General features: G+C 52.4%; 2 protein-coding genes across 3 annotated transcripts; one reads left to right on the top strand and one right to left on the bottom strand.

Moving 5' to 3' along the window:
- Window positions 1-5066: 5066 nt before the first annotated feature.
- On the top strand, window positions 5067-7514 carry GADD45GIP1 (GADD45G interacting protein 1). Its single transcript, XM_047096109.1, has 2 exons — window positions 5067-5416; window positions 7152-7514. The coding sequence occupies exons 1-2, from the start codon at window positions 5067-5069 to the stop codon at window positions 7468-7470; spliced, it is 669 nt and encodes a 222-aa protein (XP_046952065.1). The 3' UTR covers window positions 7471-7514.
- A 510-nt stretch (window positions 7515-8024) lies between these two features.
- On the bottom strand, window positions 8025-14240 carry RAD23A (RAD23 homolog A, nucleotide excision repair protein). 2 transcript variants are annotated; one of them, XM_047096107.1, is made up of 9 exons: window positions 14088-14240; window positions 12537-12698; window positions 12183-12364; window positions 11989-12044; window positions 11728-11855; window positions 11375-11453; window positions 11127-11257; window positions 8880-9044; window positions 8025-8799 (listed from the first exon to the last, which is right to left on the bottom strand). In XM_047096107.1, the coding sequence occupies exons 1-9, from the start codon at window positions 14157-14159 to the stop codon at window positions 8686-8688; spliced, it is 1089 nt and encodes a 362-aa protein (XP_046952063.1). In that variant the 5' UTR covers window positions 14160-14240; the 3' UTR covers window positions 8025-8685. The 2 variants fall into 2 exon arrangements, with proteins under 2 accessions (XP_046952063.1, XP_046952064.1); XM_047096108.1 differs by lacking the exon at window positions 14088-14240 and adding an exon at window positions 13617-13696.
- Window positions 14241-14353: the final 113 nt, after the last annotated feature.

Here is a 14353-nt window from a genome sequence, read left to right as displayed (position 1 = left end):
TGAAAATCGTTTGATTCCATGACAAAGTCTTTGATCCCTCCCCTTGAACCTAGACTTTGTGACTGGCTCCACCAATAGAATCAAACAGAAATGATGTCATGTGACTTCTTTTTTTTTTAATTTTTTTAACATTTATTTTTGAGAGAGAGAGAGAGAGACAGAGCATGAGTGGGGGAGGGACAGAGAGAGAGACGGAGACACAGAATCCGAAGCAGGCTTCAGGCTCCGAGCCGTCAGCCCAGAGCCTGACGCGGGGCTCGAACTCACGAACCGAGGGATCATGACCTGCGCCAAAGTTGGATGCCTAACTGACTGAGCCACCCAGGCGCCCCACGTCATGTGATTTCTGAAACTCAGTCATAAAAATGCCACGCACTTCGGCCTTGTTCACTTGGGCCCCAGCTACCATGTTGTGAAGCGGCCCAAATTGGCTCACACGGAGAAACCGCTATGCAGACGATACTCCGCCCAACAGCCCAGCTGAGACTTCAGCTGGCGTCAATAATGAGACATGAATGAAGGAAGATGCCTGCCGAAGATTCTGGAGGCTAGGCATCAGGTCATTCAACTTCAAATTCTCCCCAGCGAGGGCCGCAGAAAGCATGGAACAGAGACAAGCCCTCCCCACTGGGCTCCGCCCAAATTCCTGATCTATAACACTCTTTGAGCATAATCAAAACGGCGGTTTGGGGCCGGGTTTGTTAGCAGCGATCACGACTGGAACATTAGCATATCCATATACGTATATGTGGCAGAAAGTTTTCTTTTACCAGAGGATACTTACCCTTACTACATGTGATACAATCTGGTATTTTTATTCTACTCTTTTTTTTTTTCTATTAAAAATAACCACTCTAGGGGCGCCTGGATGGCTCAGTCGGTTAAGCGTCCGACTTCAGCTCAGGTCACGATCTCTCGGTCTGTGAGTTCGAGCCCCGCGTCGGGCTCTGGGCTGATGGCTCGGAGCCTGGAGCCTGCTTCCGATTCTGTGTCTCCCTCTCTCTCTGTCCCTCCCCCATTCATGCTCGGTCTCTCTCTGTCTCAAAAATAAATAAACGTTAAAAAAAATTAAAAAAAAATAACCACTTTACATTCATGTTCATGGGAACGTTATTCACAGCAGTCATAAGATGGAAGCATCCCAAGGGTACGTCGATGGACGAATGAACAGACCAAACGTGGTAAACACATACTCCGGGATATTATTCGGTCTTAAAAAGGAAGGAAATTCTAACACATGCTACAATGGGGACGTTGTTGAGGACATTAGGCTCCGTAAAATAAACCAGCCACAAAAGGACAAACATAACATGATTCTACTTCTATGAAATCCCTGGAGTTGTCAGATTCATAAGAGACAGAAATAGAATGGTGGGTGCCGGGGCTGGGGGAGGGAGGAATGAGGAGTTAGTATTTAACGGGGACAGTTTCTGTTTTGCAAGATGACCAATTCCAGGGATGGATGGCGATAAGGGTTGCCCAACCATGTGAATATGCTTGGAGACACTGAATAGTACACTTTGTTACTTTTTTAAAGTAATCTCTGCACCCAACACGGAGCTTGAACTCACAACCCGGAGATGAAGAGTTGCATGCTCCACCAACTGAGCTAGCCAGGCCCCCCTAAATAGGACGCTTTTTGATGGGGCGCCTGGGTGGCTCAGTCGGTTAAGCATCTGCCTTTGGCTCAGGTCATGATCTCACGGTTCGTGGGTTCGAACCCTGAGTTGAACTCTGTGCTGACAGCTCAGAGCCTGGAGCCTCCTTCAGATTCTGCGTCTCTGTCTCTCTCTGCCCCTGCCCCCCACTCGCGCTCTGTCTCTCTCTCTCAAAAGAAACCCCGGATAAACATTTTTTAAAAATTAAAAAAAATAAAGTGATGATGATGGGGCACGTGGGTGGCTCAGTCGGTTGGGTCCCTGACTTTGGCTCAGGTCGTGATCTCATGGTTCGTGAGATCAAGCCCCACCTCGGGCTCTTGGCCGACCGCATGGAGCTGTCAGCAATCCCGGTTGCTTGGGATCCTCTCTCTCCCGCTTTCTCTGCCCCTCCCTTGCGCACGGTCTCTAAATAAATAAATAAAAATTTAAATAAGTAAGTAAGTAAATAAAAGATCTGAAGCGATCCAGTCAAATGTTAATATCTGTTGAGTCTGGGTGATGACGCATGTGACTGTACTCATCTGTCCCTGTGAAATAATTCGTTAACACTATAAGTGACAATGCATAAAGCGAGGCTCTAGGATACATTAGAAACTGACACAAGTTGGGGAAGCAGCTCAGGGGAGCGGAGGATGGAAGACAGGTGGGCGTAAGACTGCTCACTGCAATCGTTTTTGTTGCTTGTATTTTTGTTTTTTTCACTTGCAAAATATAATAAATCTACAGGAAAGTATGCAAGCCACACATACACAGCTTAAAAAATACTTATAACTCAGGCGTCACTGTAGCCAAGAAAGAACCCTGAATCCAGTCTATCTGGAGAAAAGCAAACAGAACAGGACTGCCCAGCCCAATGACCTGTCACGAAGCGGCCCCCTCCCCTTCCCACCCTGCCACGTGACCCACCAGATGCCTACTCGTCCCCGCCAGAGGTATCCCACCTGGACTTCCAGAATGATCGCTGCTGCCTTGCTTTCATCGGTCACCCCTCAAGGTGTGCATCCCTAATGACACCACTGGTTCTCCGCTTTCCACAAAAAGGATGACTTGTGAAAACTTCGCACAACGAAAAACAGCCCCTTGTGAACAGGAATCACGTGGGTCCTGCTTGTTACAAATGATGTCCCTGGGAATCACTCGCGTTGCTGTGGGCGGCTGTAATCTCTGCGCTTGCATTCCTGTGTAGTATTCTGTTGGTTGAAACATCAAAACCTAGGTCTCCGTTCTGCTGTGAATGGACTCAGGCACCCGCTGTTTCCGGTTTGGGATTGACACATACACGGCGCTGTTGCGAGCTGGGGTTCTTCTCCAGGCTTCCTAGTTCACTGCGCAAACTGCGATTCATGTGTGTGATAAAATACACGTAACGTAAAATATACCATTTTAATCATTTTCAAGCGTCGTGTCCAGTGCTATTAAGCACATTGACATTGTTGTGCAACCACTGCCACTCTCCGGCTCCAGAATTTTTTCCTCTTCTCAAACAGAAACTCCGTCCCCCTTAAACACTAACTAACGCCCATTCTTTGTCCTGCCAACCACCGTTCTGCTTTCCGTCTCTACGGATGTGGTTCCCCCAAAGGACCTCATATAAGTGGAATCACACAATATATGTTCTTTTGTGACTGGCTTATTTCACTCAGTATAATGTCTTCCAGATTTACCCATGTTCTTCATCCCATTTCCTTCCTTTTGAAGACTGAAATCCTGTTTTTAAAAAGTAGTGTTGGGGCACCTAGGTGGTTCAGTCGGTGGAGCATCCGACTTCGGCTCAGGTCATGCTGTTGCACTTAACGAGTTCAAGCCCTGCGTCAGGCTCTGTGCTGACAGCTCAGGGCCTGGAGCCTGCTTTGGATTCTGTGTCTCCTGCTTTTTCTGCCCCTCCCCTGCTTGCGCTCTGTCTCTCTCTCTCAAAACTCAACAAACATTTTAAAAAATTTTGTGTAAGTAGTATTTATTTTTTTTTTATTTAAACAAAAATTTTTTTAACGTTTATTTACTTTTGAGACAGAGAGAGACAGAGCATGAACAGGGGAGGGTCAGAGAGAGGGAGACACAGAATGTGAAACAGGCTCCAGGCTCTGAGCTGTCAGCACAGAGCCCGACGCGGGGCTTGAACTCACGGACCATGAGATCATGACCTGAGCGAGGTCGGCCACTTAACCGACTGAGCCACCCAGGCGCCCCGTGTAAGTAGTATTTAATTTCTGCACCTTGATCAACCAATTTAAACATTTTTTAAATCTGAAAAATTAAATTAAAAGGCATAAAGTAACAAAATATTTACAGTAAAATTTAAGATCGAATTTCTACATAAATGTCTTAAATAACCATAGAACTTTAAATAAGTGTTTTAAATAGAAATTTAAACATTTTAAACAATTGTCTAGGTAAGGTTTTACATAATTATTTAAAATAAAAATCTTGAGGGCACCTGGGTGGCTCAGTCAGTTAAGCATCGGACTTCGGCTCAGGTCACAACCTCACAGTTATCGCGTTTGAGCCCTGCACTGGGCTCTGTGCTGACAGCTCAGGGCCTGGAGCCTGCTTTGGATTCTGTGTTTCCCCCCCTCTCTGCCCCTCCCCTGTTCACCTTCCCCGCTCACACACTCTCTCTCTCTCTCTCTCTCTCTCTCTCTCTCAAAAATAAATAATCATTAACAAATAAATAAATAAAAATCCTGAAATAGTCAAAATCAAATTTAAAGCACAAAATGAAGCATAACAAATATTTAATGTTATGAACAATATTTAAGTATTTAAGATGAAATTTAAACATTTTAACGAATACCTTAGATTCTAAATATTTAAAATATAAAGTAATATGTAGTTTAAACTTCACATGGAAGTCGTATTTAAGTTTTTAAACATTTCATATTTACATTGTAAAATGAAAAATCAAATGCTACTTTAAGAATATAAAGTGAGGGGCGCCTGGGTGGCGCAGTCGGTTAAGCGCCCGACTTCAGCCAGGTCACGATCTCGCGGTCCGTGAGTTCGAGCCCCGCGTCGGGCTCTGGGCTGATGGCTCGGAGCCTGGAGCCTGTTTCCGATTCTGTGTCTCCCTCTCTCTCTGCCCCTCCCCCGTTCATGCTCTGTCTCTCTCTGTCCCAAAATAAATAAAAAACGTTGAAAAAAAAAAAAATTAAAAAAAAGAAAAAAAAAAAAAAAAAAAAAAGAATATAAAGTGAAAATATAATGCGATTTTAATAAATAACTGGTAAAAAAAAAAAATTCTAAACTATACTTGAAGACGGATAAAAAACTTTTTACCCCCTCCTCTCCCCAGCCGGGAGCTGGGGCCACGGGGACTCCCCCTCGCCCCGCCCAGCCCGTCTCCGGACCTCGCGCGCAGGCAGTGTTGTGGCCAGCCCGGCCGGCCCGCGAGGACCCCGCGCAGCCAAGATGGCGGCGTCCGTGCGGCGGGCGCGCAGCCTGCTAGGGCTGGCGACGACCCTGGCCCGGGGCTCCCGGGACTACCGGGCGCCGCCGCCCCCACGCCGCTCGCCAGGGCCCTGGTGGCCGGACCCGGACGACCCACTGACCCCACGCTGGCAGCTAGGGCCGCGCTACGCGGCCAAGCAGTTCGCGCGGCACGGCGCCGCCTCCGGGGTGGCCGCCGGTTCGCTGTGGCCCTCGCGGGAGCAGCTCCGCGAGCTGGAGGCCGAGGAGCGCGAATGGTGCCCGAGCCTGGCGGCCATGCAGGAGTCGCTGCGGGTGCAGCGGCTGGCGGAGGAGCAGAAGCGTCAGGCCAGGTGTGTGCGGTGGGGTGGGCGCGGGGCTGCGGGCTGTGCCCTCTGCGGCCGGGCGGATGAACTGTTGTGCACGGTGCTTAACTCTATCCAGCGTCCATCGCAGGGGGGTTTGCGTGCTGTATGTAGATTTACCTGTATGCTCACCTAGCTACAAAACAGATTTTTGAGTAACAATTCATTTAGCCACTCATCAAATCTTTACTGAGGGCTTCCTGTGTAAGGCCTTGTCCCAGGTGCCGGGCACAGAGCAGAGAACAAAACAAGATAATTTCAGGTGGGGACAGAGAACCATGAGGAAGAGAGAGAAAATTGAGTTAAAAGTGGGCCTTGGAGAGCGACTTTGGCTTGCAAGACCTCGAACCTCGGGCTCTGAGGACTTGATACTTAGAGACTTGAGTGGCCAGACATAGCCGTGGCGAGATCGTCGGGAGAGTGTTACTGGTACTGGGAACAGCTGGTGCAAAGGCCCTGAGGTAGGAATATGCTTTAAGAACTGCCAGGAGGGGCGCCTGGGTGGCGCAGTCGGTTAAGCGTCCGACTTCAGCCAGGTCACGATCTCGCGGTCCGTGAGTTCGAGCCCCGCGTCAGGCTCTGGGCTGATGGCTCAGAGCCTGGAGCCTGTTTCCGATTCTGTGTCTCCCTCTCTCTCTGCCCCTCCCCCGTTCATGCTCTGTCTCTCTCTGTCCCAAAAATAGATAAAAACGTTGAAAAAAAAAAAAAACAATTAAAAAAAAAAAAAAAAGAACTGCCAGGAGGTCAGTGTGACTGGGGAGGAGTGGGAGGTGATGGGGCCTGCAGTCAAGGGCAGAGGTCAGACCTGGAGACAACTCTGAAGAAGACTTGAAGAATGCAAGACCAGGGGCATCAGGACGGTACCACTTCCCAGAGGGAGTGGGCAGGCAAGTTGGAGGAGCAGGCCAGGCATGTTCCTGGTTTTCATTGTTCTTGTCCTCACAATAGCTCTAAGAGGAAGAGGGGATCACCTTCATTTTAGAGATGAGAAACCGAAGCTTGGAAATTTGGAGTCACTTGTCCAGTCACCCACGAATTGAACAGTGGATCTAGAATGTGAATTCCAGGCTCTACCCCATCCCAGTGGGATAACCCTGCCATCAGGCTTCAGATCTTTCACCTTCACGTCTCTAATCTTTAAAATGGGGCTGTGCCGCTTAACCAGCTGAGCCACCAGGCGCCCATGTCATTATTTTTCATCTCTGATAATATTCTTGATATTGAAATCTACTTAATCTGGTATTAATATAGCCACCTTGGGTTTCTTAAAAAACAAACAAATAAAAAAAATGGGGCCGTGCCTCACTACTCATAAGATCGGAGGGAAAGGTCCAATCCATTTCTTGCCTTTACAACTGGGCCTGGCATACAGCAGGTGCTCAAGTGATGTCTGTAGGATGAAAGCGCTGTGGGAATGGCCATACAGTGTGTGGCTCTGGGACGGCTCAGTGAAATGCTGAGTTGACTCTGGGTCTCCTCCTGGGGGTTCTGGGGATCTGGCTCTCTTGTGCTCAAGATCACGCACAAGTTAGTTCCTCTCTCCTGCCCGTTACTTCGGTTGTCAAGGATTTTTCCTGACAGTTTTAACGACCACCGAGTCTTCCCAGTTTTTCATCTCCGCGGGGAGGTCAATGTGGGCAGACTAGGGGGTGGGCTGTGGGTAGACGGGTGCTCCTTTTCTGCCTGGGCGTCGCTGTTCTCACCGCCCCGCCCTCCGCTGCAGGGAGCAGCTCATCGCCGAGTGCATGGCCAAGATGCCACAGATGATTGAGAGCTGGCGGCGGCAGCAGCAGGAGCGCAGGGAGAAGGAGCGGGCGGACAAGGAGCGGCGGGCCCAACTGCAGGCTGAGGCCCAGGAGCGCCTGGGCTACCACGTGGACCCGAGGAGCGCCCGCTTCCAGGAGCTGCTGCAGGACCTGGAGAAGCAGCAGCGCAAACGCCTCAAGGAGGAGAAACAGAGACAGAAGAAGGAGGCACGAGCTGCTGCGCTGGCCGCTGCCACAGCCGAAGACCCGGCAACCTCCGTGGCACCCGGTTCCTGACTGGTCTTCTCCCAATAAAACCTGCCGCCTGATGGCCCCACCCCTGATTTTGTCCTCCTCTCTCATCAGGCCCCCTCCTGGGCCCCCTGGTTCCTTCCCAACACCTGGGGCCAGGGAATCCCCCACCTTTCCTGGCTCTGCTCACTCGGGGACTCTGGGCCCTGCTAGCTCAGGCTTCAGGGGGAGAAAGAGAGACGCAGTGGGGAAATAATGGAGGAGCAGATGGCAGAGGAGAAGAAGGCTTCTGTTTACCAACATTAATCTCCAGTAATTAGCCAATTACTAAGGGGGGAAGTGTAGCCAAAACAGACTGTGGTGCTGATGGTGGGGGGGGGGGCAGGGAGAAGCAGCCCTTCCAAGGCTAAATTGGGGCTGGGGCCCGCTGCCTGGAAACGAGCTGGCCTCAAAGGAGGGTGTGGAGACGGGGAGCCCCAGTCTGCAGAGGCTGACAGGCCACTGCCCCTTCTTGGCACCGCTGTATCAACTGTGCCCAACCGGCCCCCAGACCCAGATGAGCCAGGGTAGGAAGCCCCCGTAGGCACACACCACAGGACTAGCGTTTAAAACTTTATTCGCTTCAAAACCTTTATCAGAGACACGTTCTGTCCTGGGGTGGCGGTGGCCTCGACCTCCGAAGCAGCTCTGATGTTACCCCCTCCCCAGGCAGGACAAGCCAGGCCTCCTCCTCCTCCCCAGCAAAGGGATGCAGGCCAGAGGCCAAGGCCAGACTAGGGAAGGGATCCTTAGGCCTCCCGAGGTGCTCACCCGAGATGGAAAGGTTGGGCCACTCCTATGGAGGATCAAAGTTCGGGGCTCCAGCTTCCCCTCACCCTGGAAGAAGGCGGGCGGGGGGGAGGTCTCAGGGGCTCTTTGGGGGAGGGGGAAGCAGGCAGCCGCCTCTCCATCTGGCCGCAGAGAGCTGGGACAGAGGCCAAGAGGGGCCCATCTGTCGCCTCCAGTCCTGCCAGTTTCTTGGAGCAGGCAGGGCTGGGGCGGGGGATCAGGGACAGCTGTCTGGCCTGGGTCTTCTCAGGCCAAGATGGGAACAGGAGCCACTTTGGGAGGGTGGGAAGTTGGTTTGTTTTTTTTTAAGGTTTTTGATTTTTTTTCCACTTCTTAAATAAACATGAATATATATATATTTTTTTCTTTTATAAAACTTTTTGGAGCTGGGGGGGTGGGGAGGTGGGGGGGGGGTGGCCTGGCCTCCCTGCATCACTCGTCCTCAAAGTTCTGACTCAGGAGGAAGTTGGCTGCCAAGTTCTCGTTCTTTTCACAAGCGAAGTAGGCCTGGATCACCAGGCTCTCTGGGAAGCCCAGGGCCTTCAACTGTGGGAAGACAGGCAGGTATGAGCAGGGGGTGAGGGCCTGGCCCACCAGGGAAGTCACCCCTCGGCCAGGCCTCTTACCCTCTCTATAGCTTCCTTCTCCTGTGGCGTCACCTGGATGTAGTTCATCTGCGGAGCCTCCTCACCTATGGCGCCCACCTCACCCTCCACGTCCGAGATGTCTGCCAGCTCCCCGGGGGGCTCGTTCAGCATCTGGATGAACTGCTCCTGGTGCCGACTGATTTGCTGTGTGAGACGGAGAAAACGAGACTGTGACTCCCAGCCCTTGATGCCTTCCTCCCCAGGTCCTTAGCCCTTTGTCATTCGTTCAGCATATATTTAAAGGGTGCCTGTCCTGGCCAAATAGCAACGTAATGGTGGATATAGGCCCCATCCTGGTGGAGCTGATGTTCCAGGGTAGGAAGATAGACCACGAACAAGCAGACGAGTGGATAACGACTTACAATGTAAACAGTGGCCCCAGCATTCAGTAGGGTAAACGTTGGGCTAGAAAAAACACCGCCTGCCAGGAAAGGGAGGTCTGTGATCTGTAGGAGGGGAAGGGAAATTTCCTCCAGATAGAACAATTAAGTGCAAAGGCCTGGAGGTAGAAATGTACTTGGCAAATCCCAGAAACAGAAGACCCATGTGGCATGAACAGAGTAAAAGAACAAAAAGGGGACAAAACAAAAGATGAGATCGGAGAGGAAGGTGCAGGGACCAGACCTGTGTTCTTCTGCTTTCTAGTATGAGGGAACACCACAGTGATGGTTAAATAGCGAAAGATGTGATCCGTATACTTTTTAAAAACATTAACTCACCCAGGTGTTCTACAACTCTATTTACATGTGACAACTTTATTTATTTATTTATCTATCTATCTATCTATCTATCTATCTATTTATTTATTTATTTCTGGGAGACAGACACAGAACATGAGCGGGGGAGGGGCAGAAAGAGAGGCAGACAATATGAAGCAGGCTCCAGGCTGTGAGCTGTCAGCACAGAGCGTGAGGTGGGGCTCGAACCCACAAACCGTGAGATCGTGACCTGAGCTGAAGGCGGACGCTTAACCAACTGAGACACCCAGGCGCCCCTATGTGTGACAGCTTTTAATTTCAAGGTAACGAGTGTTTTTTAGGAATCTGGCTCCTGGTGCAGCATGGACCATGGGGCGGTGCAGAAGCCAAGGCCTGGGTGGTGGCTGCCAGGAAACCAGGTGGGAGATGAGGTGGCAGCCACAGAGGTTGGGAGAAGGGCTGGGCTGAGTGAGATGTTCTGGCAAGACAGGTGATGGATGACCCCAGCAAGCCCCCAGGGCCTGAGGCTCAAGCAACCCCAGGCTGGTCCTTGCAGGGAAGGGGAGGCATGAGAAGAGGGTCTGCTCTGAAGTCTTAGACCTCTAGAAAGCACTTTCAGGGGTGCCTGGATTGCTCTCAGTCAGTTAAGCATCCGACTTCCGCTCAGGTCATGATCTCGTGGTTTGTGAGTTCGAGCACCGTGCTGGGCTCTGTGCTGACAGCTCGGAGCCTGGAGCCTGCTTCCGATTCTGTGTCTTCCTCTCTCTCTCCACCCCCCCCCACCCCTACCCCTGCCCCAAAATAAACACTAAACAAAATTTTAGAAGGAACGTAACACTTGGAGGTCCAGATCGGTCACGTCGATTTGAGGGGCATCACTGCCCAAGATGATATGCAGGAAGGACTAAATAAAGACAACAGAGGTGTGCAGCCTGTGCCCTACAACATCTGGGGAAAGTAAATAGGAGGAGCCAGGACAAGAGACCGAGTGAGAAGTGGAGAAGCAGCAGACGACAGGTCTTAAACCAAGAGAGGGAGGCCTTCACAGAGGATCCAGAAAACCCTGTCACACCCAGGGGCCACTGCCCGTGTGCACAGGAACCTTCGAGGGCTGGATGGAGCCTCGCTGAGCACAGTGGTCCCAGAGCCAACTGGGACACAGTGGTTCTGGGCAGTGCCACGCAACCCAGCGGGCGCTTATGATGCACCAACTGTATGGAAGCCAGACACAAAGGACCCAGAGGCTGGAGGCAGACACACACCACACCAGCTGCCAGACTACTCCAAACTTCTGGCATCTGCCTCCATTAGAGAGGAGGACAACAGCACCTCACAGGGTGTTTGGGAAAATCACATGAAACCAAGCAGAGCATCATACTGCCCGGAGCATCAGGGGGCATCAGACCTGCTTTCCAAACAGAGACTGCCACGTACCAGGCCAGGCCAGGCTAGCTTTCTGGGGCCGTGACACCCGCACGGGGAGTGGAGGTGGTGCCTGCCCTGGCTCCCTCCACCCCCAGGGCCGCACCTGCAAAAGCTGAGGATTCTCCTGGCCCAGCTGCTGGAGCAGGGCGGGCAGTAGTGCTGGGTTCTGCTGAATCACCTGCCGCATGTTCTGGAACTGGGGCTGGTCCCGCAGGAACTCCAGGGGGTTCTCTCCTGCCGGCAGGAGGAAGGTGTGTAGTCAGACGCCATGCTGGACTCCCAGAAGCTCGGGAGCGGGGGAGTCAGATGCCTTGACAGACACCCCACATGCACATCTCCCAACCCGCTCACCTCCTTCCGTGGCTGGCTGCTCCGACACCTGGCTCTCCTGGACAGAACCATGTTCTGGCTCGGGGCTCCCAGGAATTCCCTGTCAGGGGTCCTATTTAGTTCTAATGCGCAGATTGCCCGCTGCCTCCCTCCTGCACGCATGGCCCTGGCAGAGGTCAGGTGAGGCCTCGGCCCTGCCCTCCCCAGGCCCACCCCACCCGCTCATGCCCAAGCTCCTGCAGGAAGCCTTTCCTGGCTGGAACCACAACCCAAAAGCTTCTGAGGGCAGGTTTTGCCTCTCTCACCACCCGTTAAGGTATTTAAGCCCGAGTACTCCCTTGAGGCCTCCCCAGGAGGCAGCAGCCCCACCTCACCGTGAGTAGATACTCCACGGCTCGGTGGGGGTTGTTGTAGCTGGCTCTCAGGGCGGCCACGACCCGCTCCCGCTCATAGCCCATGGACATGATCTCTGTCAGCATCGTCTCATACTCAGAGCCAGTCACTGTGGAAGGAGCAGCAAGGCCTGGGTCACCAAGGAAAGGAAAGGGCGGCTCCCAGGCCCTCCCACACCCACACCAGGCCCAGCTGCTGGCTGGGGCACCCAACTGCTTCTGCCCTGGGGACCACCCACCCACCTAGCGTGGATGCCGCGTCTTCCTCTCGCCCGCTGCTACCTGAAGAGGGAACAGAGCTGCAAATTCAAGAGAGAGAAATCGGACCCTGACTTCCGGTGCTTGCCCTCCCCCAGATATGTGGGAACATGTATGAGGGCGTTGGAATGTACTGGGAGGACAGGGCCCAAGTTGGGGCTGCTGCTCCCTTGCCTTACCCTGACACAGACTCCGGGGATGTCGTGGGGACTGATTCCTCTGACGGGCTCTTGTCCTCTCTGGCAGTAGGTGAGGGCTGGGACATGCCTGAGGCAGGGGCCGGAGGGAAGGATGTGGAGGACTCCGGGGCAGCAGTGGGTGAGGCCTCTGGGGGTACTGAAGTGCCTGGGCTAGTTTTGGCCTGTGACACCCAGAAAAAGGAGCAGGCATCAATATCCCTATCTAGCCCCAACATCCCATCCTGTCTCTGCCCCGCCCTATTCATAGCTAATCTCTCTGGGGCACACAGGCTCTTTACCAACTCCCCAGCTAATTCACCCACCCCCCACCCCCAACCAGCACACTTCACCCACCTTGGTCACCATGACGACTACAAAGTTCTTCTCGTCGATGCGATAGTCCCTGATGGGGACGTCATCACTCAGGATTTTGCCAGCATAGATGAGCTTCTGTCCGGCCACGGGGAAAGCATCACGACCCTTCTCAGCTTCTATCTTCTCCTTTAGAACCTTCACCTGGAAGGAAGGGCACACTCATTGCAAACCTCAAGATTGTTTCTTTTCTTCTGGGGGCAGGGGGAAGCGGAGGGAAAGACACCACAAACTTCGATGGCACAGAGGCTAAGCTTCATAGTCAAGAACACCAGATTCGAATTTGTTTGCTCATCCCACCATGCAATGGAGCATTTCCTCAACACTTATGACATGCCAGGCGCTGTTCTAGGTACTGAGCACACAGCAAGGAACAAAACTCATCCGAAGTCCCTGCTTTTGTGGAGATAACGCTAATGTGAGAAGAGGGAAACAAAACAAACGTAACTTCAAAAGATGTAAAGTATGCTAAACATAGAAGGAAAAAGAAATAAGATTCTTCATTGCACGCTGATGACAGCGCTCAGTTTTTCCAAAAACGCCTTACATACATACTATGTATACACATCACTTATAAAACCTCATTGCTGCATAAAACAGGTATCGTTAGCCTTATTCTATATTTGAGGAAACACAGACACAGAGAAAAAATTAAGTGGCTTGCCCAAAGTCAAACCGTTGGGCTAGTCAAAAAATGAGTGCTTCTTCCTTTTCTACAAAAAGTGTACTTCGATGTCTCCTTCATGAGCTAGTTGTGCAAAAAGTACCAAACAGAGTTTAGACACTCCATATATTTCTTAGGTCCTAAGTCTCTTTTCAACTAAAAACGCAGCATAATGTTTACAACACGGGCTCTCTCTCACCTGAGGCAAAACCAAATTTCAATCTCCATTCTGCTATTACCTGCTTTTCTAATGGTGACAAAGTTCTCTAATTCCTAAATTTCCACATCTGTAAAACGTGGTGGATAAGTCAAGAGTGCTCAAATGACAAGCCTGTTTTGCAGATTTAGTTAGATTAACACTAAAACGCTCAGCGGCTGGTAAAGAACAAACCACCAACCAACAAACATAGATCACTGAAAGTCAAATGGTTTATCATTTTCATCGTCACTGCCGTCACTACTTGGAATCTCCTGGTCACTACTCCCAAATTCGGCCACCAACGTCCCCAGGAGACGCCTGCAAAGCTACGAACTCGGAGCTCCCGTCCGGAAGAGCGTGGCCTGTCCCTGAATCGGAGCCAGCGGCTCCAGCGACCCGCGAGGGCACTGACATTGGAGACGGGGCCTCATGGGTGCCCCGGGGGGTGGGGCCTCGTCCAGAGACCGGCCCACAAACGCCATCAGCACGAGTCGCTGGGGGCTGGGCCGAGAACCAGAGGGAGGCTCGGGAGCCAGGCGAGTAGGGAGGGGTGGGCAGGGCCCTGCCCGCGCCGTCCACCCCGCCCCTTCAGTCGGGAGCCCGTCCTCCCCGCCCCCACCCACCCCCGGCACCCGTCGTTCCCGCCCCCGGGCTCCGGTCCAGCTCCCACCGTCTCGTCAGGCTCCATGCGGATTTTGAAGGTCTGCTGCTGCAGCGTTTTGAGTGTGATGGTGACGGCCATGGCAGGGCCCGAGCGACGCGGCGGCCCCGGGATCCTCACACAACATGCAACTCACGCCGCCGCCATCTTAGCGCCCAGCCGCGCCGCGAGCCGACCGCTTCCGGGGCAGGCGGTGCGCGCGCCGACCACCAGAGCACGTGACCTGCGCGCGCCCCCTTAGCCTTGGTAGGCATGCGCAAGAGAGAGCCCTTTGG

This window comes from Lynx rufus, unplaced genomic scaffold, assembly GCF_022079265.1.
Source record: "Lynx rufus isolate CCGP_SWC_20201006 ecotype Redwood Valley unplaced genomic scaffold, mLynRuf1.p SCAF_4, whole genome shotgun sequence".
In the NCBI taxonomy this organism is placed as follows: Eukaryota; Metazoa; Chordata; class Mammalia; order Carnivora; family Felidae; genus Lynx; species Lynx rufus.
This window is presented reverse-complemented; position numbering and strand designations above follow the sequence as displayed.

Excerpts from the sequence above, each read along its gene's own strand:
- GADD45GIP1 (XM_047096109.1), top strand. The coding sequence starts at position 5,067 with ATGGCGGCGTCCGTGCGGCGGGCGCGCAGCCTGCTAGGGCTGGCGACG. Across the intron at positions 5,417-7,151 it reads GAGCAGAAGCGTCAGGCCAG|GGAGCAGCTCATCGCCGAGT; the intron begins GTGTGTGCGGTG and ends CCTCCGCTGCAG.
- RAD23A (XM_047096107.1), bottom strand. The coding sequence starts at position 14,159 with ATGGCCGTCACCATCACACTCAAAACGCTGCAGCAGCAGACCTTCAAA. Across the intron at positions 11,258-11,374 it reads GCAGCCAGCCACGGAAGGAG|GAGAGAACCCCCTGGAGTTC; the intron begins GTGAGCGGGTTG and ends TCCTGCCGGCAG. Across the intron at positions 9,045-11,126 it reads AGAATCCTCAGCTTTTGCAG|CAAATCAGTCGGCACCAGGA; the intron begins GTGCGGCCCTGG and ends CGTCTCACACAG.